The 26,742-nt window shown below is 47.1% G+C and overlaps 1 protein-coding gene across 2 annotated transcripts in view; it reads right to left on the reverse strand.

Annotated features, from left to right (window-relative positions):
* Positions 1-9,794: 9,794 nt before the first annotated feature.
* LOC118081069 (C-type lectin domain family 2 member D) overlaps positions 9,795-26,742 on the reverse strand; it is a 57,782-nt gene continuing 40,834 nt past the window's right edge. The window contains exons 3-7 of one of the 2 annotated variants that reach the window (XM_035107216.2): positions 20,127-20,278; positions 18,239-18,364; positions 15,962-16,215; positions 14,276-14,379; positions 9,795-12,332 (exon numbers count right to left, since the gene is read on the reverse strand). In XM_035107216.2, coding sequence (XP_034963107.2) covers positions 12,218-12,332; positions 14,276-14,379; positions 15,962-16,215; positions 18,239-18,364; positions 20,127-20,278 — 751 coding nt within the window. In that variant the 3' untranslated portion in view covers positions 9,795-12,217. The other variant, XM_060271208.1, reaches the window with a different exon arrangement.

Here is a 26,742-nt window from a genome sequence, read left to right on the forward strand (position 1 = left end):
CAGTGGCCATGATCTTGGTTCTTTTGATATTGAGCTTCAGACCATACATGGACGTAGACAGGGGGGCAGGGGGGGCAATTGCCCCCCCTAGAGCAGCGGGGTACCGGAGGGCGGTACGCGCCCACGCCCTGGCCCCAAAAAGGAGAGAGAGCGCTTTTTTCTTCTCTCTCCTTGGCTCCTCCATCTTCTTTTCCCCTCCGTGTTCGGCAGGGGAAAGCAAAGCCTAGAGCATAGGACTGCCCCCCTCCCCAAGGCCAGGCATGTCAAACCTGTGGCCCTCCTGATGTTTTGGCCTACAACTCCCAACTTGGGGAAGATGGGAATTGTAGTCCAAAACATCTGGAGGGCCGCAGGTTTGACATGCCTGCTCTAGGCTTTCCCCTGCCGAACACGGAGGGGAAAAGGAGACGGAGGAGCCAAGGAGGAGAGAAAAGGTGATCCCGGCCATGTCACCGCCAGCCAGCCAATCGGGTGGCTGGAGGTGGGGGGGCGTGGCCGGGCCACTTTTAAACTAGCGCGCGAGTGGAGAGTCTTCCTTTCCGCTTGCACTTTTCCTTGCCTTGTCTGCCTTGTCTTGCCTGCCGGGCACCTCCAGAGCTCCCTGCCTCCAGAGCTCCATGCCTGCCTTGCCGCTTGCAGACCGGTCACCGGCAAAGCGGCGCTTGCCTTGCTGGGCGCCTCCAGAGCTCCAGACCTCACCGGACCCTGCCTTGTCGGCCTCCACCAGGTGAGTCTGAGCCACATGTGCTTGGGGGGGGGGCTTTGCCGCCACTGCTGCTAGCCCTGGAAGACAGAGCCTGGCCGAGGGAGGGAGGGGGTTGCAGGAGGGGGTGTTTGCAGCCATGAACTGAGACTGAGACACAAGCCCCAGGCTAGGCAGGCAGGCAGCCTCTGGGGGACCGGGGAGGAAGGAGGTTCATGGTGTTCAGGAAACTCTTCTGTTGGATCCCTGGCCTTTAAGTAAAGTATTGTGCTTTACTTGAACCGTGCAGAGCTGGTCCAGAAAGTCTCATTGCCTAAAATGCCCAGCTCTTGAAGTTCATTTGGGGGTTGAGGGAATGCTTTGATGGTGTTTCCTGCTTGGCAGGGGGTTGGACTGGATGGCCCTTGTGGTATCTTCCAACTCTATGATTCTATGATTTCACTGAGATTATACTGTATTTCATTTACAAACCTTATCTCTGGAAAGTAATGCTGTACTACTTAATGTTTGCTTCTTGAGTCTATTGAAACCAAGAGCCAGAAGTCTGCCCCCCCCCCCGCATATGCCCCTGGGCTGGACCCAGGGGATGTGAGGGAGGGGGGGAGCTGCAGAGGGTTGGGGGGTGTTTGTGTGTGTGTTTTTGAAGCTGCCCCCCCAAACTTGAGCCCCAAGGAATCAATTGCCAAGCGCATCCACCCTTGCTCCATCCATGCGCTCAGGTAGCCAAGTGGATTTTTTTCTTTTTGCAGGGTTGCCTTGCAAGAGGGTTTCTGTGTCTCCCCCCCCAAAAAAAACAGTGCTGTGTCTTGGTTAGAGGGTTGAATTAGGAGCGAGGAGACCTGGGTTCAAAGCCCCACTCAGACATGAAGTTCAGTGGTCAGCCTTTGGACACTCCCTCCTCTCAGACTGGCCTACCTTGCAGGGTTGTTGAGAGGAGGAATTGGGGGTGAGGAGGCAATGTCGCCCGCCTTGAGCTCCTTGCAAGGAGAGCAAGGTTAGAGACATGCTAAGTTAATCTTCTTCATCTTTGGCGATCACTCGTAGCCGAGTGTCTTCCATAAACACGATTTTAACAATGGGTCCGTATGTGACTGTGGAGGCCAATTCTGGATCCACATGTCCTTCCACAGTGGGGACATTGGTTTCCAGGCAGGAGTTTATCACAGTGTGGATTTGCCAGTAAATAATATGTGAATGCTTCTTCCATGATCTCCATGATCCCCACCCCTTGTGCGGCTTCTGTTTTCTTGTTTTCTTAAAATGTGGAACAGTGCTGCTTACCTGAATCATTAACAGCCCATAAGAGGAGGAGGATCAATAAAAAGAAGTGAGCTGGCTGTGTTAATTATGGCTGAGTTAATTCTGTGCATCTCCTGGCTGTGTTTATTTAGTACTTCTGCCTGCCTCATTGCCTGCTTGTCTTGCTGCTTATGGTTGCTAGGGCATCCTGATAGCCACCATTTTGTTGGTGCCACATGTGCACCATGTGGGAAGTTTTACCTGTTGAACTCTTTCTAGCGGCCTATGGGGGTTTAAAATAAATAAATAAACTGTTTTCCAGTCTGGATTTGAAGTTGATAGATAAATAGTTGATACTGTTAAATAATTTACATAGATAAAAAACTTGGGCATCAATTATCCCATAATTTGGCCCGGTAGTGTTCTTTTTTTCTGAATTTGGTCACCCCCCCCCCCCCCTTTAGACCTGAGCTTGGCTCATGTTAATCAAAGCAAAAAAAACATTAGTGCACTGGTGAGCAGAGGTGAATTATCTTTGATTTGTTAGTAGAATAAGGTAATTTAATCTGAGTTGGTTAGCAATTTGAATTTATATCTGTGGTAGAGGCTTGTTATTTCAGTTCATATGTGGACAGGGTTTGGTGCCTGATTTGAAGTAAAGTAATAATTATATAACAAATAGGGTGGCAATTTATTTGATGGTTGCAGGAAATATTGGTGCTTGATTAGCCTAATCAATGTTCATAAACGTACCAAGCAAACAGTACAGGAAGACAGGCCTGGAAACCATTTTGACTCCCAAACTGACCAAATGTTTCTCTATGGGGAGGGAGGAAATGGGGGATGGCAATATATTTTCCTCAAAAAGCATTTTATTTAAAAAATTCCAATTTAAATCAAAAAAATCCGATTTTGGGGATTTAAAAAAATAATAATTGATTTTTATCCACCCTGCTCGGCACGCAATTATATATAATAAAATTTTGGTTTCATTTTGCCTTTTCCGTGCTGAAATGTCACAACCTGGACGACCATGGCCTGCCCCCCCCCTAGATTTGATCCTGGCTACACCCATGAGACCATATTTTGCGCTCTCCTCTTTCACCCTCATTAAAAGGTTATTTAATTCCTCCTCACTTTCTGCCATCAAGGTTGTGTCATCTGCATATCTGAGGTTGTTGATATTTCTTCCGGCAATCTTAATTCCGGCTTGGGATTCATCTAGTCCAGCCTTTCGCATGATGAATTCTGCATATAAGTTAAATAAGCAGCTTATTTACTGCATTAACTTTTCCCAATTTGAACTATAAAATTGTGATTTTCTGAGTCAAATTGAGAGTACCCCTAAACATATTTTTTTGAGGGGGGGGGAAGCAGTGACTTTAACAACACAGTGCACTAGAGTTTGACATGTTGGAAAAGGAAATTCCCAAGCACCCTAAATAAATGTACTTAGCAATGCCCACCAGGGGCTGCTTAGCCAGGGAGATGTCTCAGTAATCCAACCAAAACATTTTTCTGGAGATGTGGCTGTTGTATTGTACAGTCGTACCTTGGAAGCTGAACAGAAGCCGTTCTGGAAGTCCGTTCGACTTCCAAAACGTTCGACTTCCAAGGTGCGGCTTTCGATTGGCTGCAGGAGCTTCCTGCAGCCAATCAGAAGCGGCGGAAGCCCCACCGGACGTTTGGCTTCCCAAAGAACCTTCACAAACCGGAACACTCACTTCCGGGTTTGTGGTGTTTGGGAGCCAAAACGTTCGACTGCTAAGGCATTCGTTGACCAAGGTATGACTGTACCTCAATAAATGGCCACGTAAAAGAAGAAGGGGTTCCACATATGTACCTGAAAACCTGTTCCACCTGCTTTCACCCTTCTTTACCTTAAATCTTTGCTTTTTAGCTAAGGCAAGAGACCAGACTTTGCACCCCCATCCCTGCAACGGGAACTGCATGGATGGCGATGCATGCAACGGGGAGCTCTTTCTAGCCAGGCAGCAGCTGTCAGATACAGTACAAGATTAAGTCTCTGTGTAACAAGCCATCTGGTTAACAACAGCTGCAATTTCCTGTGCCTGCACCACAGAACAAGATCACACGTAAAAAATAATGTGCCAATCTGGTTACACCCTTCCCATCATAGCATGCTCTCTTCACTGGGTTTAAGCATCCCCCCCTGTCTGTCTGTCTGTCTTTCTCTGTCTCACTGTTTCATCCTAAATCCCCTTACAATACCTCTCAGAAATTTACCAGCGGTTCAGAGATTTGAGATAAAAGGGCTTAATGCAGAATTGTTACGACATCCTTCAATTTGGGGCTATCACTGTTGCAGCAGCGTTCGAAAGTCAGGTCCCTGCATGTAGACCCTTCTTTTTAGAGCTTTGCAAAAAGTCTGCATCTCGATTATTTGCAGCCAATTGTGTCACATTTTTCTGTAGCTTAGCTACATGACCGCCATCTAGGGGCCAACCAGCCACAAGAAAGTCATTTGTCCAATAATGCCAATTTGCCTCCCATCCACTGTACTGCTGCGCTTTGCCTAAGATCTCAGAACGTTGGTGGAATAAGGACAACAACATTGCTCTCAAAAATGGACTCAGGACCTCTTAAAGTTTAGTTAAGTATAATTTATTCAGGGATGGGAGCACCCATATACGAGGTAACCCAGTGCCCTAATGGATAAATCATCAGCCTCCAGAGTTGGGGACTGTGGGTTCGAGTCTCACCTGGGTCATTCCTTGTTCTTGTTTGGAAGGGAGCAGGTGGCACTGTGGTCTAAACCACTGAGCCTCTTTGGCTTGCCAATTGGAAGGTCGGAAGTTCGAGTCCCTGAGATGGGGGTGAGCTCCCATTGCTCTGTCCTAGCTTCTGCAATAGCTGTTCAAAAGCACACCAGTGCAAGTAGATAAATAGGTACCACTGCAGCAGGAAGGTAAATGATGTTTCGTGTGCTCTGGCACTCATTACAGTGTCCCGTTGCGCCAGAAGCGGATTAGTCATGCTGGCCACATGACCTGGAAAGCTGTCTGTGGACAAACACTGGCTCCCTCGGCCTGAAAGCAGAGATGAGCACCACAACCCCATAGTCGCCTTCAACTGGACTTCACCATCCAGGAGTCTTTTACCTTTTTATATGATGTATAATTGACATGAATCATGGTGCATTTGTAAATTTTGAATCTCGAGACCGCTCACAGACCGTTCAATAGACGAGTGCCCATCCTCTAACCCAATGGGCAGCATTTGAAATAAGAATAACAGCTGGGGCAGCCGTGAGATGTTTGCCAATGAGATTCTAACCAGCAAAGAGAGGCTAGCCCAGCTTTCCTCATCCAGCCCCTCTCCGCTAGCAGTGGATCATAATCCTTTATCTTAAGCTGAGGTCCTTTGGAATTGCAACCCCCAAGTATCTAATACTGCTCAGATTTAAATGCCATAGTCCTTCTGCAGTGGCATTTGTTAAGACAGCAGCCTACCAGACAGACAACATGGCCCCCTTGTGGTCATTGACAGCCATACTTCATAGCCTTTGGACTTAGAAGAGACCCAGAGAGCACGGAGTTCGACATAGGCATGTCTAATAAAGGGACTTTGGGCTGAATGAATGTGCTGGGTTGAATGTTCTGTCTATGGGAGCATATTAGAGGGGCTTGGGCAACCCAGTCAGATGGGCAAGGTATAATTGGTTGTCATCCATTTGTATTGGGAAACAATGGAGGACTGCGCCTTTGGAGATGAGGTCAAGCTGTTGGACGGTTGAAGCTCCTGCTGTGGCTGGAGAGACCGGTGCGGGAGAGACATGTTTTGTTGCATCTGGGGCAGATGAAGGCGTCTGGTTGTGCTGCTGCAGATCATAGAATCATAGAGTTGGAAGAGACCACAAGGGCTATCCAGTCCAACCCCCTGCCAAGCAGGAAACATCATCAAAGCATTCCTGACATATGCCTGTCAAGCCTCCGCTTAAAGACCTCCAAAGAAAGAGACTCCACCACACTCCTTGGCAGCAAATTCCACTGTCGAACAGCTCCTACTGTCAGGAAGTTCTTCCTAATGTTTAGGTGGAATCTTCTTTCTTGTAGCTTGAATCCATTGCTCCGTGTCCGCTTCTCTGGAGCAGCAGAAAACAACTTTTCACCCTCCTCCATATGACATCCTTTTATATATTTGAACATGGCTATCATATCACCCCTTAACCTTCTCTTCTCCAGGCTAAACATACCCAGCTCCCTAAGCCGTTCCTCATAAGGCATCGTTAACAGGCCTTTGACCATTTTGGTTGCCCTCCTCTGGACACGTTCCAGTTTGTCAGTATCTTTCTTGAACTGTGGTGCCCAGAACTGGACACAGTACTCCAGGTGAGGTCTGACCAGAGCAGAATACAGTGGTACTATTACTTCCCTAGATCTAGATGCTATACTCCTATTGATGCAGCCCAGAATTGCATTGGCTTTTTTAGCTGCTGCATCACACTGTTGACTCATGTCAAGTTTGTGGTCTACCAAGACTCCTAGATCCTTTTCACATGTAATGCACCATGGCGTTTCTTCTCTCTGCACTCCTCCTCTGGTCACTCCTGTGGGTGCGCAACCTGTGTCTCTGGGCACTGCGGTCACCTGCAAGGGTTTATGTTGCCAACCTTCACGTCACATTTGCATACATATTTGGTCTGCCAATTGGCCTTGTGCCAGGGCAGAGTATCAGTAACCAATTATTATAATCATCACCATCATCCCCCTGTGCTGTTCTGGGGTTATTCCTAGTGGCAGAGCAAGCCACTCAGACGCCCAGGGCGGCGTGCCTGCCCTGCACCCAGGGTCAGGGCCAGCTGCACCCGGCAAGCATCCCAGGGGGGTGCCACGCTTGGTGAGTGTCCCAGGGGGGTGGCACAGCGATGTCAACCCCCAGGGCCGTCTTAAGCATACCCGGCGCCCTGGCGCGCCGGATCCCTCCGGCGCCCCGCCCTGTTTCCCAGTGTGGCAGGCGGGCGGGCGCTGCTCCACTGCGCCACTCAGCCTGCCATAGGGCCGGCGCTGGGCCAGGGGGCGCTGCCCGCCCCGTTGCAACACCCCTGCGTGCGGCGGAGGCGGCCCCAGGGCCCACGTGCCTCCGGAGAGCGGCCTGAAGCCGCTGAACAGCTGAGAGGCGCGCCTGGGGCTGTGCCTGTCAGCGGGCGCAGTGGCGCCCCTGGTGGCCTGGCATCCCACACCACCGGACCCGTGCCTAGAGACGGCCCTGTCAACACCCCCCCCCCCGATGACACCCGGTGCGGGCCGCACCCACCGTACTCCCTTCCTCTGCCAGTGGTTATCCCACCCACCCCAAGGTAATTGGAGGGGCATAGGGGAAGGAGAGCCCATTGCACAGGGCTGTTCTGCAGACAGGGTTGGTGAGATGAATCTCACAGTTTTATATAACTCTGGCCTGGTGCTTTGGGGGTTGCAAGCCCCACTTGAGAAACCTTGTCTCAAGCCCCACTTGAGAAACCCAATTCTGCTACTAAGCCAGGCAGGTGGGAAACCAGTAACAGCTACTTGATAAGGCTTCTTGATAAACCTCTTAAGTGGTTTTTTTCTTACATTCAAGTGGCGTATAAATTTTATTCAATCAATCAATCAATCAATCAAATGCTAGCAGGGGACAGGGGTTGGAGGAACGTGAGAAGGCAAGTCTGAAAGAGCTGCCATGCAGCCTCTGAGTGACATACAACAAACAGCCATGTGTTCTTCTCTCCACCTCCCCATCCTTCCTAGAGAATCACCAGCTACCAAGTGGAAGCATAGGAATCAAGCATGACAGAGATAATGGGCTGTATTTATTTATTTTTATTTATTGAATTTATATTCTGCCCTCAGGGCGGAGGTCTCAGGGTGGTTCACAGAAAAGATCACGACTTCAGAATAAAAACAATAACCCAATAACACCCCCCCACCAACCAACCAACCTCTATTCAGAGTAGACCCAATGAAATCAATGAGCCCAAGTTTGCCATGTCCAACAAGTTCAATGAGTAGGATTAGCATTGGATGCCACCCAAATCCAGAACACCCTTGCCTTCTAGGATCCCACTGCATGGACAGAGCAACCAGCTGTTATTTGGGAAACATTTGAAACCAGCAACTGAAGTATCCCTCCCCCCATTCTTTTGATCGTTATTAATCGATGGTGTTTTTTTTTTTTTACAAAAATATATTTCAGGATCATCCATTATACAAACATATGAAAATAGATGTCAAGATGAGTAGGAATAGTTAAATGTGATTTAAAAATGTAGCACCACCATTTTCATTGTGATTAAAAGGTTTTTTTTTTGTGTGGTACAAAACAAACAAGGAAAAGTAGCACTTCAACTTTCAATTCATAGATTCTTTTTTCATGGTTCATTTACATTTGTCATAGACATTACATTGTCATAGACATTGAGGAAAAAGAGAGGGAGAGGGTTGTGGGGGTGATGCTGTTTTCATTATATTGCATAGTCTTTGTGGAGGGTTTTTGTGTCAGCATATCATGGGTAGGTTCTTTATTTATATAGTTATTTGTTTTTATTGGCATTGTGAGAGATTGGAGGGTCCAGGGTTTGGTTGGTTGCAGTATGGTTTGCTTGTATGGGGGGTGGGGTGGGGGGTTGTGTCAGGTTAACCAAATTGATTCGTGTGCTGTTGGGGGGAGGGATAGGCAGCGGAGGAGGAAGTCTATTGGGCACCTGGGGCAGCATGCTCATACGGACAGGGTGCGCACTCATCCCCGTGGTGAGTGCTACCCGCCATTTTGCCCCCCCCCTCAATGGGGACACCTGGGGCGGACCACACCTACTGCACCCCCCTTGCTACGACCCTGGGGATAGGTCATTGTCTTGTCATGCTGTATATGTGACAAAGGGGAATCACACCGCGGTGAAGGTGTCCTCCTTTGCTTGTTCCAGTGCTAGTTTGAGTAGCGCCATCATTGACTTCCGGTCTACCGCCAGTGCTGATCAGCGAGGAATCCTCGAGCTCTGAGGTTCCTGGCACTGTGAGGGAGGGGGGGGAGCCGTGAGAGCAACTCAGACCCCCCAAAGAACCCCAGATTGAGCTTTCTGGGGGCGTGAGAGCTCAGCTGCACCCCAAAGTGACTCCTCTGCCCCCCGGTTAGCTCTTTTTAAGAGCTCCAAGAGTGAGCGGAGTGAGTATTTCCGAGTATACCGCTACCCTCACAGAGCGAAGCTCCGAGCCGGTAGTGGAGGAGCGGTGGATTTTTTTTAAAAAAAAAAAGGATTTGAAGACATTGGATACCGTGAATAACAGAAAGAAATTTAAGGGGGGGGGATTTAATTGAAAAGAATTGGCCACGGGAGGAGATTTAAACAGGAAGTCGATCTCCCCCATTGAGAGAACTGTGATGCAGTTAATTTGCCTGTAGCCGGAAAGACTGAAAGGACTGGGCCCAATACCTTCCCCCTGAAGCAGGGTAAAGGGGAGAAGGGCTGAATCCACTAAAATCCCTGTAAAAAAAATTAAATTTGGACTGGGGAAAGTCCCCCTGGAAGCTGGAGTTGGGTCCCTGGAGAGATCAGCAAGCTGCCATTATGATATCACAATAGAAAGGAATTTGTTTACCTCTTTGAAGTTGAGAACTGTCAATTTGAAGAGAGCGCAAAATATAAAGCTGGGTATAAGAAGTTTGATAAATGCTCTTTTCACAAATGGTCACAAGATTTTTATTTTTATTTTTAAAAAATGTTTTTTTAGATTTATTTATATACAAATATACAAACAGAAAATTGAAAGAAGAAAAAACATACAGAAATCATATAAAAAACTATCAATTATAAATCATATATAATTGTAAATCATATATACTATAAATCCTCTTTAAATCATAAAATAATCTTATATGAGAACAAATGACAAAACATGAAAAAAATTTAACATAACAGAAATATATAACTGATAAAGAACAGAACAAGCATAAAAAATATAGATAGTAAAATACAAATAATAAATAGCTACCTCCACCTCACCCCCTACCCCCCTTCACCTCCCTTCACCTCGTGTGACTTCCAGTCTTCCCTCTACTCTGGTTTATATACATCTCTGTCATTATGCATACTTTTTCTTATTTTTTCCATCTTTAACTTTGGGCCTTTTATATTTCTGCCAGGAGGTTGGCTTTTTCCACCTGTTTAAACATTTTCCAATCTTTTTCTAATTTTTCTTCTTTCAAGCCTTTCACCTTTCCCGCTTTTATTGTTAAATTTTGATAGGTTGTCAATTTTATAATCCACTCCTCCTTATTTGTTATTTTGTCACTTTTCCAATTCTTTGCGATGAGCAATCTGCTGGTCACAAGATTTTTAAGATACGAAGAAGAATTAAAAATCAGAGTATAACCAGTTCAGATATAAACTTGGTCCCTGATGTTTTTGGAAATAAGATCTGCCTCACTTCCTGCTCTGTTCTGTTCTCATGAAATCTGAGATGAACAGGATGTCTGTAGCCACAACATCACCTGATGGCCTGGACTTTCAGAAGGAACTTTTCGAATTGCTGTTGGACTTGAGAAATGAATTGCGACAAAATAATATATTGTTGCGTGAAAGTAATATACAGTTGCGTGAAATGCGTGAAAGGAATCAGAATTGTGTGGGCAGTGAAAAAGGATTCATTTTAATAGAGAATGAAGAGAAGCAAGAAGAACAATCATCAGTCTTGGACAATGTAATTGACTTTAAAGAAGAGGAAGATGCATGGAATATTGTTCCCCCAGTGGGGGGGGGGCAGAACATATGTCTGATCCAAAGAGTCTCCAAAGAAGAACCAGCATGGAATAACGTCCTCCCAGTGAGAGAGGGAGGGCAGGATCAATACTGGGGCCAGAACTTAAAGGGGGGGGAATTAAGATAGGGCTGGAAAGTGGAAATATAACTGGATGGTTTTGTACTACAGTATTTAGAGAATTGGGGTGGCAGCAGGGGATGATCAAGGAAGAATGGGGGGGCAGGCTGGGACAGGGTGGGAGTGGGGTGAGGGGTAATAATGGATGTACGTTTTTGATTGATTTAGACCAGGGGGTTCCAAACTAAGGCCCGGGGGCCAGATGCGGCCCAATCACCTTCTAAATCCGGCCCGCGGACAGTCCGGGAATCAGCATGTTTTTACATGAATAGAATGTGTCCTTTTATTTAAAATGCATCTCTGGGTTATTTGTGGGGCCTGCCTGGTGTTTTTACATAAGTAGAATGTGGGCTTTTATTTAAAATTAATCTCTGGGTTATTTGTGGGGCATGTTCATATTTATTTTCAAAATATAGTCCGGCATCCCACAAGGTCTGAGGGACAGTGGATCGGCCCCCTGATGACCCCTGATTTAGACGGTCCGAAACTGGAACGACTTATGGAACTCGCTGAAGTATCTGGGAGACCCTGAGTCCAGGGGAAGGGGGACTGAATTAGTTTTAAGTGCCAGGTGGCGCTGTGGGTTAAACCACAGAGTCTAGGGCTTGCTGATCAGAAGGTCGGCGGTTCGAATCCCTGCAACGGGGTGAGCTCTCGTTGCTCGGTCCCAGCTCCTGCCCACCTAGCAGTTCGAAAGCACATCAAAGTGCAAGTAGATAAATAGGGACCGCTCCGGCGGGAAGGTAAACGGCATTTCTGTGTGCTGCTCTGGTTCGCCAAAAGCAGCTTTGTCATGCTGGCCACATGACCCGGAAGCTGTCTGCGGACAAACGCCGGCTCCCTTGGCCTATAGAGCGAGATGAGCGCCGCAACCCCAGAGTCGGACACGACTGGACCCTGATGGTCAGGGGCCCCTTCACCTTTACAATAGAAGAATTAATATTTAAATTTATGGAAATTCTTGGGAATAAATTTTAGGTTAAGGGGAGAAATAGAAGATAGAAGGATGGGAAAATAAATTTTGATTTGGATAAATTGATTAATTATTGGTGAAGAATAGATGGTGCTTTTAGAATAGAATATTTGAGTGATAATGATAAAATGTGTTAGAATGATTTAAGATATAAAATGGAAATTGCTTAATTGGAATTTCAAAATGGACCCAGTGAGGGGGGAATTGAGGAAGTCAACAATGTTAAGTAAAAAAAATGCAAGAATTGGTATGTTTTTTAAAAAATGGTTTTTTGTGTGTGATTTTGTAATATTGGAAAATGAATAAAAAATTATTTGAGAAAAAAAGTAGTGCCATCATTTGCGAACATGATCCGTGCAGGAGGCACGTTCACAACCCGCAGCATTCGCAACCCGCATCTGCGCACGCGAGGGTCGTGAATCTGAGCTCTCCTCAAGTTTGGTGACTAGGTCTTCTGCATATCCAGTGTCTTTTGGTTGTACACCATGAAGAACTCACATTTCCGTCATTTAAGTACGCGCACTGGCCATCTGCTCCAATTAGAAACCTGCAATATTATTATTATTATTATTATTATTATTATTATTATTATTCATTAAATTCGTATACAGTGGTACCTTGGTTCTCGAACACAATCTGTTCTGGAAGTCCGTTTGACTTCCAAAACATTCGAAAACCAAGGCACAGCTTCTGATTAGCTCAGGGACCCCGGAAACAATAGCTGACGGCCAAAACGGATGTTCAGCTCCTGAAAAACGTTCGCAAACCGGAACACTTACTTCCTGGTTTGCGGTGTTCGGGTTCTGATTTGTTTGGCAACTAAGCCGTTTGGGAACCAAGGTTTGACTGTACTGCCCTTCATCCAAATAACACAGCATGGTTCACAACATAAACATGCAAAATGGGAATACAAAATACCTAATAAAACAAAAAACAACAACAAATACAACACCCCGCTCCCACAAACACGTTTAAACGGCCAAGGAAAGTTAATCTCCCAATGGCTTGGTTGAAGAGAAATGTTTTCACCTGGTGCATAGAGACGTGTTATGATGGTGCCAGTGAGCCTCCCTGGGGAGAGCATTCCACAAATGTGGACACTGTAGAGATGGAGCCCATGTTTATTATTCCTTATTTGGAAAACAACTCAACCACTTCATATTCCAAAGAGCATCCAAGCGAGGTATCAATATGCAGTTTATTAAGGACTGGTTAGAAACCTGTTAAAAACAACTATTCTGCTCCAAAATCAACAGTGTCCAAATCAGGATTACCCTCCTAGGAAGGCACGGTGGGATAAAAATGTCTTCAATGGGTTCCAAAACAGTCAATGCCGATTGGATATCCATGGAAAGGGAGTTCCACAACATTGCTAAATGTCCTGCAGTGGGGCCTAAGGGAGCAGCATAGCACTCCTACATTCACAGGCCTGTGGCGCTGTGGTCTAAACCAGTGTTTCCCAACCAGTGTGCCTCCAAATGTTTTGGGACTACAACTCCCATCATCCCTAGCTAGCAAGACCAGTGGTCAGGAATGATGGGAGTTGTAGTCCCAAAACATCTGGAGGCACACTGGTTGGGAAACACTGGTCTAAACCACTGAGCCTCTTGGGGTTGCAGGCCATAAGGTCGGCGGATCGAATCCGTGCGACAGGGTGAGCTCCTGTTGCTCTGTCCCAGCTCCTGCCAACCTAGCAGCTCGAAAGCACACCAGTGCAAGTAGATAAATAGGTACCGTTGCGGGAAGTCAAACGCCGTTTCCGTGCAGTCTGGTTTCGTCACAGTGTTCCAATGCACCAGAAGCAGTTTAGTCCTGCTGGCCACATGACCCAGAAAGCTGTCTGTGGACAAACACTGGCTCCCTCGGCTTGAAAGCAAGATGAGCACTGCAACCCCATAGTCGCCTTTGACTAGACTTAACCATCCAGGGGTCCTTTACCTTTTACCTTCTACCTTCATACCAGCCAGAGCAGACTGGGCAGGTGATTACGACAAATGCCTCCTTGCTACACCAGCTTCCGAATCGCAGCAAACTGGCACAGATCTGGCCTGCCTCCATCATGTGACAGCAGTGAAACTGGTTCAGAATCCAATGGATATTGTGCTTCGAGGGATTCTGCTACCTATTGCTGGCACGGTTACCACTGGGAAAGCTTCTGCCCGCCTGCCAGGGGTGGGGGGGCACATTGAGGCATCCCTTGCCAGCAGGGCTCCCTCACCAGCATAGGCCAGGGATCCAGGCAGAGATGGGAGAAGGAGCATTTCTGCCTCATCCAAGTCCCCTCTAGCACGGTGGATCATGTGACAGAGGTTTCATTTCCAATTCCTTTAAAAAGAGACATGCCTTCTCTCTCTCTCTCTCTCTCTCTCTCTCTCTCTCTATGTGTGTGTGTGTGTGTGTGTTTAATGGAGCAATATCTAACAGAAGTCTGTAATCACAGAACCGCCTCAAGATCATCTGAAACCTGAATCAAATGAAGGGATACCTTACCATGGGTCAAAATCTGAGCCATTTGCCCATTTCCAGAGCTGTCCTTCCTCCCTCCGTAGCCCAATCCAATAATCAGTTGCTTTCTTCTCACTGTGTAGAAATTTCTGCAGTTTGTGGGGGTGGGGGAAGAGAGAGAAAGCAACTCAGTATTTGACAGACCTTTTTCTGAGGACATTATTCTCAAAAAGAACCTCAGAAATTCTACCCACTTGACAGGATTTTCTTCAAATACATTAACATATTTAAACATTTGCCACAGTACAGTGGTACCACAGAAGTCGAACGGAATCCGTTCTAGAAGTCCTGCAGCCAATTGGAAGCTGCGGAAGTCATGTCAGAAGTTCAGGTTCCAAATAACGTTCGAAAACCAAGGCACAGCTTCTGATTAGCTCAGGCGCCCCGGAAACAATAGCTGACGGCCAAAACGGATGTTCAGCTTCTGAAAAACGTTCGCAAACCGGAACACTTACTTCTGGGTTTGCGGTGTTTGGGCGAGCCCCATGTGCAAGAAAATTGTTGGAGAACTTATCCTCCCTTCAGAGAAATCTGGCAAGATGGCTCCCAAAATAACTGTGGCGAGAGGGCGATTTATGCAGAGAGGCTGGAACACTGAGCACCATTTGGTGAAAAGGCAGGACATGAATTAGAAACAACCAAGCAAAATATGCTATGGGCTCATATTGCCATTACACAATGGACTGTGTTTTATATCGAAAAGTATTTCTAAACACTCATCCAGGGGAGCCTCACAGAAAATGTATTACAGTCCAGTAGTCCAGTTTGAAGCTAAAAAAGCAGGATGGTTCACTTAAAATGTTTTTATACCACTTTTTAGTTACAAAAGAGAAATATTGAAGCGATTCACGTAATATCTAGTAAAAAGCAGTGATAAACAAAGTAATGAAGAACCAGCATTCCATGGGTGGTGCCTGACTGAATGCCATAGGGAAAACATTCCACACGGTAAGCACCAACACAGAGAAGGCCTTCTCTGTAAGGAGGGCCTCTCATCCACAACCCGACTTAGGTGTAGATCTAGGAATGTAGGAGGTGCGCCAAACTGAGCTGGCAAAACATCCCTGGACGATACAGCAAATTAAAGTTTCAGGCATGGCCGACAAGCAGCCCGATGTCATAATTCTGAATGACCAGGAGATGATTTGCACCCAAAGAATATTTCAGGCCCCTCCACTCCAGTGCTAGGGTTGAAGTGGGTGGAAAGATCCATCTACCTGCCCCTTAAGAGAGAATCTCTAAAGAGCAAGCAGAGGGGTGTTATCTACTGATTTTAGCTAAGCCCTACAGCACTAACTTCAAAGATTGAAGTAAGAGCCACTGAAATACTGTCTCTGACAGTGCAGGGAGAACCTAGCCACACTCCTCCATGAATCTGTCTAATTTAATCCTCTTTCAAAGCCGTCCAAGTTAATGATGGCCCTCAATTCCTCCTGATGGAAAAGAGCCCCTGTCACTGTTAAGATCAGAGGTGCGATAGGCTTATCTGTGGTATCCATAAAATGTCATGGGATGACTGGCAACTGAGACAGAAGCACTGAGCTGGACTGGGAGATGTGGTGGATCTGAAGCTCCCTACTACTGATTTAACTGGTAAATCACAGTACAGCCTTGGCCTAAATGCTACTTGCTTATAAAGCATGTCCATAGGGCAGACTGGAAGGCTCTCACCATTTCACTTGGAGTATCGATTGCCGTCAGGGAGCCACCATAAGAAGAGCAGTTGCTCTGACTAGAGTTCCAGGTTGTCTCAGCAGTTGAAAAATAGTAGCACCAGCCTTGATGCATGACCCAGCCCTGAAGGCAGAGGTTGACACAGGAAGGGTCCCGATTTGATGGTGAGGGTTTTGACAGAACCCAGCCCTGAGGGCAGGGGTCATAACCTGAAGGGAACTGATCCGTTGGTGAGCGTTTCATCAAGATACCTAAAAGAAAGAAAGAAAGAAAGAAAGAAAGAAAGAAAGAAAGAAAGAAAGAAAGAAAGAAAGAAAGAAAGAAAGAAAGTAATTTAAGAGCAGCTAACCTAACTGCACAGCTACTGCTCTGGAAATAGAGGGGGCTATAACCCAAACTCCACTTAGCTTGGCTGAATTCAATAGGGCTTACTTCTGAGTAGACAAGGTGAAGAGTGTTGCTCTGCTTAGGCTGCAATCACAACCATTCACCTGGGAGTTCAAGCCCAGTAGGACTTGCTTCTGTGCAGATAACATACCGATTTGTAATTCTATAGATTAAATTTGCAAATCTTTGCATAGGAATAAGAACGATAGCTCTGAAGAAAGTGACTGACTGAAAACAAAGGCCTATTACTTTAACAGTAAGAGGGGAAACAGCAGCACCTGCTATTACTGTGGCATAGTCCATTTATTCATCACTGAGGGTAGGGGTGCACCTACCCTTTTTGTGAGTGGTGCCATTCCAGCACAGTTTCAATCCTTACTGTAGGTAAAGGTAAAGGGACCCCTGACCATTAGGTCCAGTCGTGACCGACTCTGGGGTTGCGCCACTCATCTCGTGTTATTGGCCGAGGAAACTGGCGTACAGCTTCCGGGTCACGTGGCCAGCATGACAAAGCCACTTCTGGCGAACCAGAGCAACACATAGAAATGCCGTTTACCTTCCCACCGGAGTGGTACCTAGTTATCTACTTGCACTTCATGTGCTGTCGAACTGCTAGGTTGGCAGGAGCTGGGACCAAGCAACGGGAGCTCACCCCGTCACAGGGATTCAAACCGCCGACCTTCTGATCGGCAAGCCCTAGGCTCTGTGGTTTGACCCACAATACAGTCCTCCAATCCTCACCTATTTGGACCTTGTGATTCTGGCCACAACCCCTCACCTGCCCTGCTGCACGCCCAGGTTTGACCCAGCTAGGATGCATTCTTGAATTATGACTTTTGACATGTAAGCACAGACGTCTCTGGGTGGAATTTAAACTAGCATTAATGAAATTGTACCACCCTGGTAGAACACATGCACGACTGGCATGTTGTTCGGGAGCTTCAAAAGCTTTCTTCAGCGACTGATGCCAAAAGGCATTAGCACACTCAGGGATCTGCAGAGTTTTCGCAGTTTGCGTAACAGACATCAGCAACTCAGCATTTTGGCTAATCTACTTTATTTACATATAAACACACACAGAGCACTGCAACATGGCTCCCCCTCTCTCTAGCATCAGGCACCAAAGAGAAATAACAAAAAACAATAGTCCCACTTCACAGAACACAGTAAGACAAACATCCTGTCTCCTTCACTTCCCACTCTGTGGAACGAAAACATACACCGTCACGTGATAGACAAAAATCCCATGACTACAGACACGGGGAATGAATCTTCTGTGCAAAGCTAAGAATCACACCTGTTGCATTGCCCCTTTTTTGCCCCTGCCCTGCCCATCATCGGCCCTCATCCCCAGAGGTTCAGCTGGGGCCTGGAAAACCCACACAATAAAAGGCAATGCAAGGGGAATGTCTTGTCTGTCTGAAACAGAAGGCCTCTTCTAAAATGGTGCCTGTCACCCACAGTTTTTGGAAGTGTTAATATTAAATGGGGGCTGCTGCCCTGATTAAACACGGGAGACATTTTTAATTGATTAAAAGGGCTTTTCATTGATCAGTCAAATGGACATTGTAGTCCTAAAACCGTGATACATTATAGTCATTGCCAGAGCCGTCTTCTGCTGGTCTTATGGAAGCTAAGGCTGCGGTCCCCTGCAAAACACTAATTCAGGGGCAAGTGTTTTCAGGGGGTAATTGGTTACATGGGAGAGGAGCCCCATCTCACTGAGAATGCCACATGTTTCCTCCACATTTGTGCTACCTTGGAAAACAGACACAGAAATGCATGTTTGCCAAGGTCCCACTGTTCTGCCTGTTAAGGCACAGAAACAAACAATGACCACAAGGTGGCAATCAAAGGTAATGGATAAGAGAAGAGCTGAGAACTCACCATTGCGAACCCCTTGGTAAATATTGCCAATAACAGAGATAGACAATGAAACTATTAAAAAATACACAGTCCAATCTTTAAAAGTATACTTTTTCTTCTTCGCCTTCTTTGGTAAATTGTTATCAACTACAAGGGAGGGGGGGGGAGAAGGAGAGGGAGAGGGGGAGAGAGAGGGAGGGAGGGAGAGAGAGTAATGCATATATTAGATTTCTGCTTCATAATCAATAATCTTTTGGCCAGTTTTGTGAGAATTATGTGCTAAAACAAACCGAAACCACACAACCCTCCCAAGTTTTTGCACCATGGTGATCAAAGTTATGTGCAATTCTGAAGCCTTTATAGATTATGCAAGCTCAACGTATTAGCATAAAAAAAGCTTTGCGGATAAATGAAGATTCACCACCACCACCACCCTGGCTGTTAAATAAAACCTTCTTAGCCATTCTTTTGCTTCCAAGACTGAGTAGGCATTGTGGCATGGAATTATATGGACTAGAAACTTAATGTTTTTAAAAAGAAAAAAGAATGAAATGTGGGATTCTAAAAAAGTTGGATTTTCTACAAATCATGGTTCCACAGCACTGTATCATTCACACTGTCTTGGCTGCAGTCATTCATTATTTTGATAAGTAGAAACATTTTCAGGCTTCTGGACTACAACTAATCCAGAATGTGGCAGCTAGACTAGTGACTGGGAGCAGTCGCCAAGACCATATAAGAACTACACTCATACCTCGACTTCCGAAGTCGAAGCCTCCGGAAGTGTTTTCGGCGTGTGCGCCTGGCGTGCGCAGACCTACGAAAACCTCGACTTACGAAGATGACCGCAGAACGGATCGTCTTCGTAAGTCGAGGTACCACTGTACATTGAAAGACCTACATTGGCTCCCAGTACATTTCCAAGCACAATTCAAAGTATTGGTGCTGACCATTAAAGCCCTAAATGGCCTCGGCCTAGTATACCTGAAGGAGCGTCTCCACCCCCATCGTTCTGCCCGGACAGTGAGGACCAGCTCCGAGGGCCTTCTGGCGATTCCCTTCCTGCGAGAAGTGAGGTTACAGGGAACCAGGCAGAGGGCCTTCTCGATGGTGGTGCCAGCCCTGTGGAACGCCCTCCAACCAGATGTCAAGGAAAAAACAACTATCTGACTTTTAGAAGACATCTGAAGGCAGCCCTGTTTAGGGAAGTTCTTAATGTTTGATGTTTTATTGTGCTTTTAATATTCTGCTGGCAGCCGCCCAGAGTGGCTGGGGAAACCCAGCCAGATGGGTGGGTTATAATTAATAAATTATTATTGTTGTTGTTGTTTAGTTGTTTAGTCGTGTCCGACTCTTCATGACCCCATGGACCAGAGTACGCCAGGCACTCCTGTCTTCCACTGCCTCCCGCAGTTTGGTCAAACTCATGTTTGTAGCTTCGAGAACACTGTCCAACCATCTCGTCCTCTGTTGTCCCCTTCTCCTAGTGCCTTATTATTGTTGTTGTTGTTATTATTATTGTTATCATCATCATCATCATCATCATCGTGATCACGGCTACAGGTGATTTTTCATTAATGCTGACTGACAAGCTCGCTGGACATTTGACCCACCTCGCTTCATTTGGTAACAAAATCTCCGTGCAAGTTATTTGTATCATTTGAAAATGGCCCACATTTTTTTTCAGTCACACTGTCGTGAATATGGCCCATCGTCACCTATGGCTACAAAGGCTGGGCAGGATTTTGCAAACTACCCAAACCTGCTTAGAAAATGGAATGGAATGACTGTGCATTCTGCAAAAAGACATTTTTAAGAGCTCTTTAAAAAAAATAAAAACCCAACCAACTACAATCTGTCTCCAGTCTCCGTCTTAATACTTTTCATGCATCAGAATTAACTTGCTTACCAGGTATTTCTCCCCTCTCCAAATGTTCAGAATTGTAACTTGCTCCATTCTGTTGAGGTAAAAACTTAACATGTTCTGCTCCGTTTACAGGTTGCTCGCAGGTATTGGCATGTTCCCCCATTTTTGTCTCACCTTCCAGCAGATCTTTCACCCTTCAGAAAGATAATAGAAAACCTTATTTACAGGCAAAACAACCCTTGCTTGCCTACATGCTATTAGGAGCACCAGACGCCTTTATAAGAAACAAGAGGGAGGTATCAAAAATTGAGGTTTGCAGAGGTACAAATATTTAAGTGAAGAGGACAACCTCCTAAAAAAATAATCCATTGAGGTCTGAGCATGCTCAGTAGCCATGGGAAAGAAGAGAGGTGGGGAATCTTTTCCCCTCAAATTTCCTTCTCCGCTACAGTACTTGGTGGAGGGCGTCACATTCCACAGAGCTAGAAGCAACGGTCAGCAGAACAGCAACTGTAATTTTTGCCTTTGTACATAAGCTGTACATCTATAGAAGTTTATAAAATTATGCATGGCACAAAGAAAATGGAAAGAGAAAAGATACTAGCCACCTGCCCAGTTGGGGGCAGCAGTGCTTCTGAATACTGCTGAAAATAGGGTTGCTATACATCTGGAATTTCCCTAACATTGCCGGTATTCAGCTCCCTTAAGCAGTGTCTGGTCGGAAATCGCTGAAATGTGGTGTCCGGATTTTCACTTTTCAAAATATGGCAACCCTACTGAAAACCATGGGAGGTGGGAGTGCTCTTGTTCCCCACAGACATCTGGCTGGCCCCAGTGAGAACAGGATGCTGGACTAGATGGGCCATTGGCCTGATCCAGCAGGCTATTCTGATGGTCTTAAGCTGGTTTGTACACTACTCTCACACCCCTTTCTGTCCTTGACGCAGGCAGGCAAGCAAGAAGCATTTGGATTTCGAAGCCACATTCCAGTCAGGCAAAAACATTTGAGGATCGGTAGGTGGGAGATAAGTGAGGAGAGTCCCAAGGGAGACCCAGAGGGCTGCTGACAGAACAGCAACCCTGCCGAAGTCACGCCTCTCCTACTCGCTTGCCTGCGCCTCCTCTTTTGCAAGCCTCCAAATCGGTTCTACCCCATCTAATGCCTGTGGTTTCCTCCCCTCTCACGGGTTTTAGGGACTGGCCGTCTTCTGTTTGTTTACCCGGTCGTCCTAAATGGCGAGAGAGGAAGCAGAAAGGGCTTTGATTCCGAGTAAACCTGTGGGATTGGCGGCACGTGAGAGGGACGTGAGGGAAACATTAATCAAGTTCTATCTTTTAATACTGCGCACGACCCCAGTAACTAACTTAAAAAATAAATAAATAAAGTTGGCTTCAAGGCTCCTGTCCATGCGCATTCGCCTAGCAACATTCTTTAACGCAGACCGTGGCAACTTTTTAAAGCACCTCAGGAACTGCAGCTTCCTCATCGGTTGTACAGTAGTTTTCTGCTGCTTTAAGCACCCTGCCCCGCCTCCTGCCTGCTGATGGGGCTGTGGGCGGTGAGGGAGTCCAAAGCACTTGTCAGCCCACATCCTCAATGTCAATCGCAGCAGCCACAGATGGTGCTCCGCCTTGCCTTGCATGTGGGCTGGATTGCGCCAGCCGGCTTTCCTCGGTGCGCCTTTCTATTGGACCACGCCGGCGGCTACTCAAGTATGAGTAGCCAATGGCATCTCTTATCTCTATGATGCCATTGGCTACTCATACTTGTGATGAGCACCTAGACCAGGCATCCCCAAACTGCGGACCTCCAGATGTTTTGGCCTACAACTCCCATGATCCCTACCTAACAGGACCAGTGATCGGGGAAGATGGGAACTGTAGTCCAAAACATCTGGAGGGCCGAAGTTTGGGGATACCTGACCTAGACATATGAAGTGAAGTAGAGTGATCCGCTCGGCTTCCGATTTCATTCTCTCTCCCCTAAATCAGAAGCAAGCGCTGGCTGCCCATACCCATAGAAACCCAATGAGAGATCCAGTATTTTAAAATAGATGTGTTTGGGCATTCTCTCTCTCTCTCTCTCAACCCGCAGTGTGTCCTGGGATCAGAGGTGCCACCTTCTCTCTTCTCCACCCCCCCTCCCCGCCTCTGTTTCTTAAGTGCATCTGAAAAACAAACTGTGAAATCCCGCTCTCTGGGGTGGCCAGATCTTTTCAGGAGCTGGAAGGACACTGGATGGGGGAAGGAAACGGGAGGCAGATGGAGGACATAGAAGCATAGAAAACATAGCGCTGGAAGGTGTTTCTCCTTACAGCAAGCACTCTGGCTGCTGCCGCCTCAACCTCCTCCCGGCCGCCTCCTTTGCCTCCTTCCCCTCCAGGCGCTGCTGATCGGGCAAGTGCTATCCAGTATCAAAAACTGGCAGTGATCTTCCACACTCTCCCATTGTCATTCTTCAACTGAAACATATTATATTTGGCTGCCTTAGCGGAGGACCATGTCCAGCCCTCCTATGCAAAACGCAATATTGCTTCTCGCTGCAGGAAGATGAGCCCCCTTTCCTGGGTTGAGGAAGCTGCCCTATACCAAGACAGGCTGCCCTGACGCGGACTGGCAGCGTCTCTCCAGAGCTTCGACCAGGAGACTCTTTTCAGCCCAGGAGACTCTTTCCAACCCAAACTGCGCCCTTCCGCACACAAGCACAAACCTCTACGCGATCGCGCTGCTCCCCTGCCCTGCGCAAAGCTCTTCAAGACAAGGCAGCGTCTCTCGAGACAGGGGTGTACCCAGGATCAAAACTAGGGGGGCAAGGGGCGGGGCCAAGGCACAGGAGGGGAGGGGCCACAAAGTGGGGATGTGGGCAGGGCTACGGAGACCAGGTGAAATCAAAATAAACAGTAAAAACTACAGCAAACTGATCACATATAAAAAAAAACATTTCAATGCCATTTAAAACACCACTGAGAGAGAAGCGGGGAGAGGGGGATGAGAAAGAAATAAACCCACAAAATGCAACAAGGGTGGGTAATAATCAAGTCTGAAATGTGTTTGTTTGCATTAGCTATGATGTTTTATAAATGTACAGTTGTAGCTTGGGACTCAAACGGCTTGGCTCCTGAACAAATCGGCTCCCAAACGCCGCAAACCCAGGAGTGAGTGTTCTGGTTTGCAAACGTTTTTCGGAAGCCGAACGTCCAACGCAGCTTCCGATTGAATGCAGGAAGCTCCTGCAGCCAAGCAGAAGCTGCGCCTTGGTTTTCCAACCATTTTGGGAGTCAAACGGACTCCCAGAACGGATTAAGTTCAAGAACAAAGGTACCACTGTATTTGATATATTATTTTGTGCTGCCTAATAAATCCTATCACTGCCCCCCCACAAGGCAGGTTATAAATAAAATAACGCAAATAAAAAACTGGGGCAAAACTTTTAAAGAGAAGTGCAGTAAAGTGGGTGTGGTGAAAGAACAGACAAAACTGAAGAGGCATTATAAAGGCTAGGCTAGGAGAATAAGGGGTGGGAGTTTAATGGAGCCAGTATGATGCAGCAGTCAAAGTGCTGGCGGTGATCGGGGTTCGAATGAGCACACAGCCATGAAGCTCACTGTGTGACCTTGGAGCAGCCACTGTCTCTTGATCTATGAGATTTTGCGAGGATAAAATAGGAAAACCATGTACATCACCTTGAGCTCTTTGGAGGAAAAGGTGTTATATAAATGCAATAAACGACAGGTTAGTCAGTAGCTAAAGGTAAAGGTAAAGGGACCCCTGACCATTAGGTCCAGTCGTGACCGACTCTGGGGTTGCGCGCTCATCTCGCATTATTGGCCGAGGGAGCCGGCGTATAGCTTCCAGGTCATGTGGCCAGCATGACAAAGCCGCTTATGGCAAACCAGAGCAGCACATGGAAACGCCGTTTACCTTCCCGCTGTAGCGGTTCCTATTTATCTACTTGCATTTTGACGTGCTTTCGAACTGCTAGGTTAGCAGGAGCTGGGACCAAGCAACGGGAGCTCACCCCATCACAGGGATTCGAACCGCCGACCTTCTGATCGGCAAGCCCTAGGCTCAGTGATTTAACCATCAGCAAAGCCAAGTAAAGTCTTCAGATACAACAAGAGTAGCTAGGAAGCAAACTGCAGCAGAATTACTGACTTCCATTGGGTTTCTGGTTGCATATCCTCCAACATTTCCCCGATGAAAACAGAGATGTCCTATTATTATTATTATAAATAATAATAAATAATAATACTTTTATTATTTATACTCCACCCATCTGGCTGGGTTGCCTCAGCCACTCTAGACTGGTTTCAAGCTATATAAAAACCTAATAAAACATTAAAGAACTTCCCTATGCAGGGCTGCCTTCAGATGTCTTCTAAAAGTTTTAGTTACTTATCTCCTTAGCTCAGGGGTCACATAACTGAGTTGATGCATTGGGGGGGGGAGTGATGCTGGGCTAAGTGCTAATCTCCAGGGGTCCTGTTAGGGCAAAATTCTGGGTGCGAGAATTCTCAGCCACCCAGCTCATCAGGCAAGGGCCTGTGGTCGTTGCGGAGCATAAAAGGAAGGAGTCCAGCCACGATCTGGAACAAACAGCAAGGTTTATTACTGCGCAGCAGGTTCAATGCCAGACTGAACACCGTGAACAGGGCTGCAAGAACTTTTAAAAGTTCCCACCACCATCCCATAATGCACATCGAAAGCATCATACCTACATCACTTGTGACAGGGTAAAACGTCAGAAAAGGGGAAGGTGCAAGGGGCATTAGCATACAGGTAAACAGGAGGTGAACAGGATTAACATAAGGTAACAACGCATGATGTCCCAGGACATTGATAAGCAAGTACCAGTAAGTATCTGGGAGCGGATCCTTGAGTACCTGGCAGGGAAAAACAATGGGTCCAGGTGTGAGTATTGCCTCTGGCTTCGGAGGGTTGGGAATGGCAGGAGATGGTACCTGAATGGATTATGGATATGCAGAGGAGCACCACCCTGGCTACCTGACCTCTTGCTTAAAGGATTATGGCTGTTCCCTGCATCCCTGAGAGCTCTTGGCCAGAGTAGAAAAGGGGGGTTTCATTTAGAAATAAAGATACGCAGTATTCATTCATAAAGAAATATGGTTACATAGAGTCTCAGGCAACAGAGAAAGGGTAGGAAAGGGAGCCTTCATTACACAGGGCTTGATCTTGAGGGGTTCGTGTTGGTGCGATACTAGAGTGGTGTTGTAGGATCAGACGGGGTCCCCTTGAGGGCATTTGTGCCAATCTTGATTCCCAAATGAAGCCTCGTTTGGGTGCCCCCCCTATAAAATTCCCTAACAGGTCCTTTACCTTTTACAGCGACCCTGCTGGAACTCACTTCCTGCCCCCTCCCCCAAGCTGCTCCGCCTCAGCCACATCAGCTAGAAACCAAGGGCGTACCCACCACGGGGCAAGTTAGGGCAGCTGCCCTACTCTAGAAGCAGGGCTGGTGGGCAGAGGCGGAGCACAGCCCGGCGGAGCGCGAGTTCGCCATTCCCGCCGCGCCGCGCCGCACCCTCCCTCCAGCTCCCCGTCGCGCCCTCTGGCAAGGCCAGGCGCGGCGGGGAACCAGAGAGCGCGGCGCGGCGGGCGGGAACGCTGAACTCGCGCTCCGCTGGGCTGGGCTCCGCCCACCAGCCCTGCTTCTAGGGAGGGGCACAGCCCGGCGGAGCGCGAGTTCGTCGTTCCCGCCCGCCGCGCTGCGCCCTCCCTCCAGCTCCCCGTCGCGCCCTCTGGCAAGGCCAGGCGCGGCAGGGAACCAGAGAGCGCGGCGCGGCGGGAACGCTGAACTCGCGCTCCGCTGGGCTGGGCTCCGCCCACCAGCCCTGCTTCTAGGGAGGGGCACAGCCCGGCGGAGCGCAAGTTCGCCGTTCCCGCCCACTTTGTGGCCCCTCCCCTTTCGTGCCTTGGCCCCTCCCCTTGCCCCCCCTAGTTTTGATCCTGGGTACGCCCATGCTAGAAACTGTTCTGTTTAGGCAAGTCTGCCCAGACATGTAATTTTATTGTGTGTATTTGTTTTAAAACTGCTAGGGGTGGTGGTGGTTTTTTAATAATTAAGTATATAATAACAGAAATCAAAAGGGCATAGCAAACACAATTAGGGGTGTACATCAAAGAAAAACTGTTGCCCACTGAGCCAGAGGAGAACCATTTTTATAAATCATAAAGTTCAGATTTCACATATTGATACAGGCAAAGAACTCACTACTACTTAAGTAAGAGGAAATCCCCCCCCCCAAAAAATGGCACAGAAATGTTCCAGGTCTTCAGATCATTTTGAGACTTTTAAGTTATGTATTATTATCTCCCCTCCTCCTCTGGTCCGTCTCTCTCTCCCCCCCCCCCGTGTGTGTTTGTTATAAAAGTTTGATTTTATTGATAATCTCTTCCATATATTTTATATTTCTTTATAAACCTCTTAGAAGTTTTTGTTTATTAAGCAGCATATAAATAGCGTTAAATACTTGTTGATTTTATCCTGTTTCTAAAGCACTTGAATCTTAAAGCACCAGCAAGCTGACAAATTAACAAAACAGGCTCAAAAAAATACCAAGGGGATAAAACTCACCATCTAACAGAAATCACTCCCCCAAGCTGCTCCGCCTCAGCCACATCTCGCCCAGCTGTGCGA

The sequence above is a fragment of the Zootoca vivipara genome, chromosome 2 (genome assembly GCF_963506605.1).
Source record: "Zootoca vivipara chromosome 2, rZooViv1.1, whole genome shotgun sequence".
In the NCBI taxonomy this organism is placed as follows: domain Eukaryota; kingdom Metazoa; phylum Chordata; class Lepidosauria; order Squamata; family Lacertidae; genus Zootoca; species Zootoca vivipara.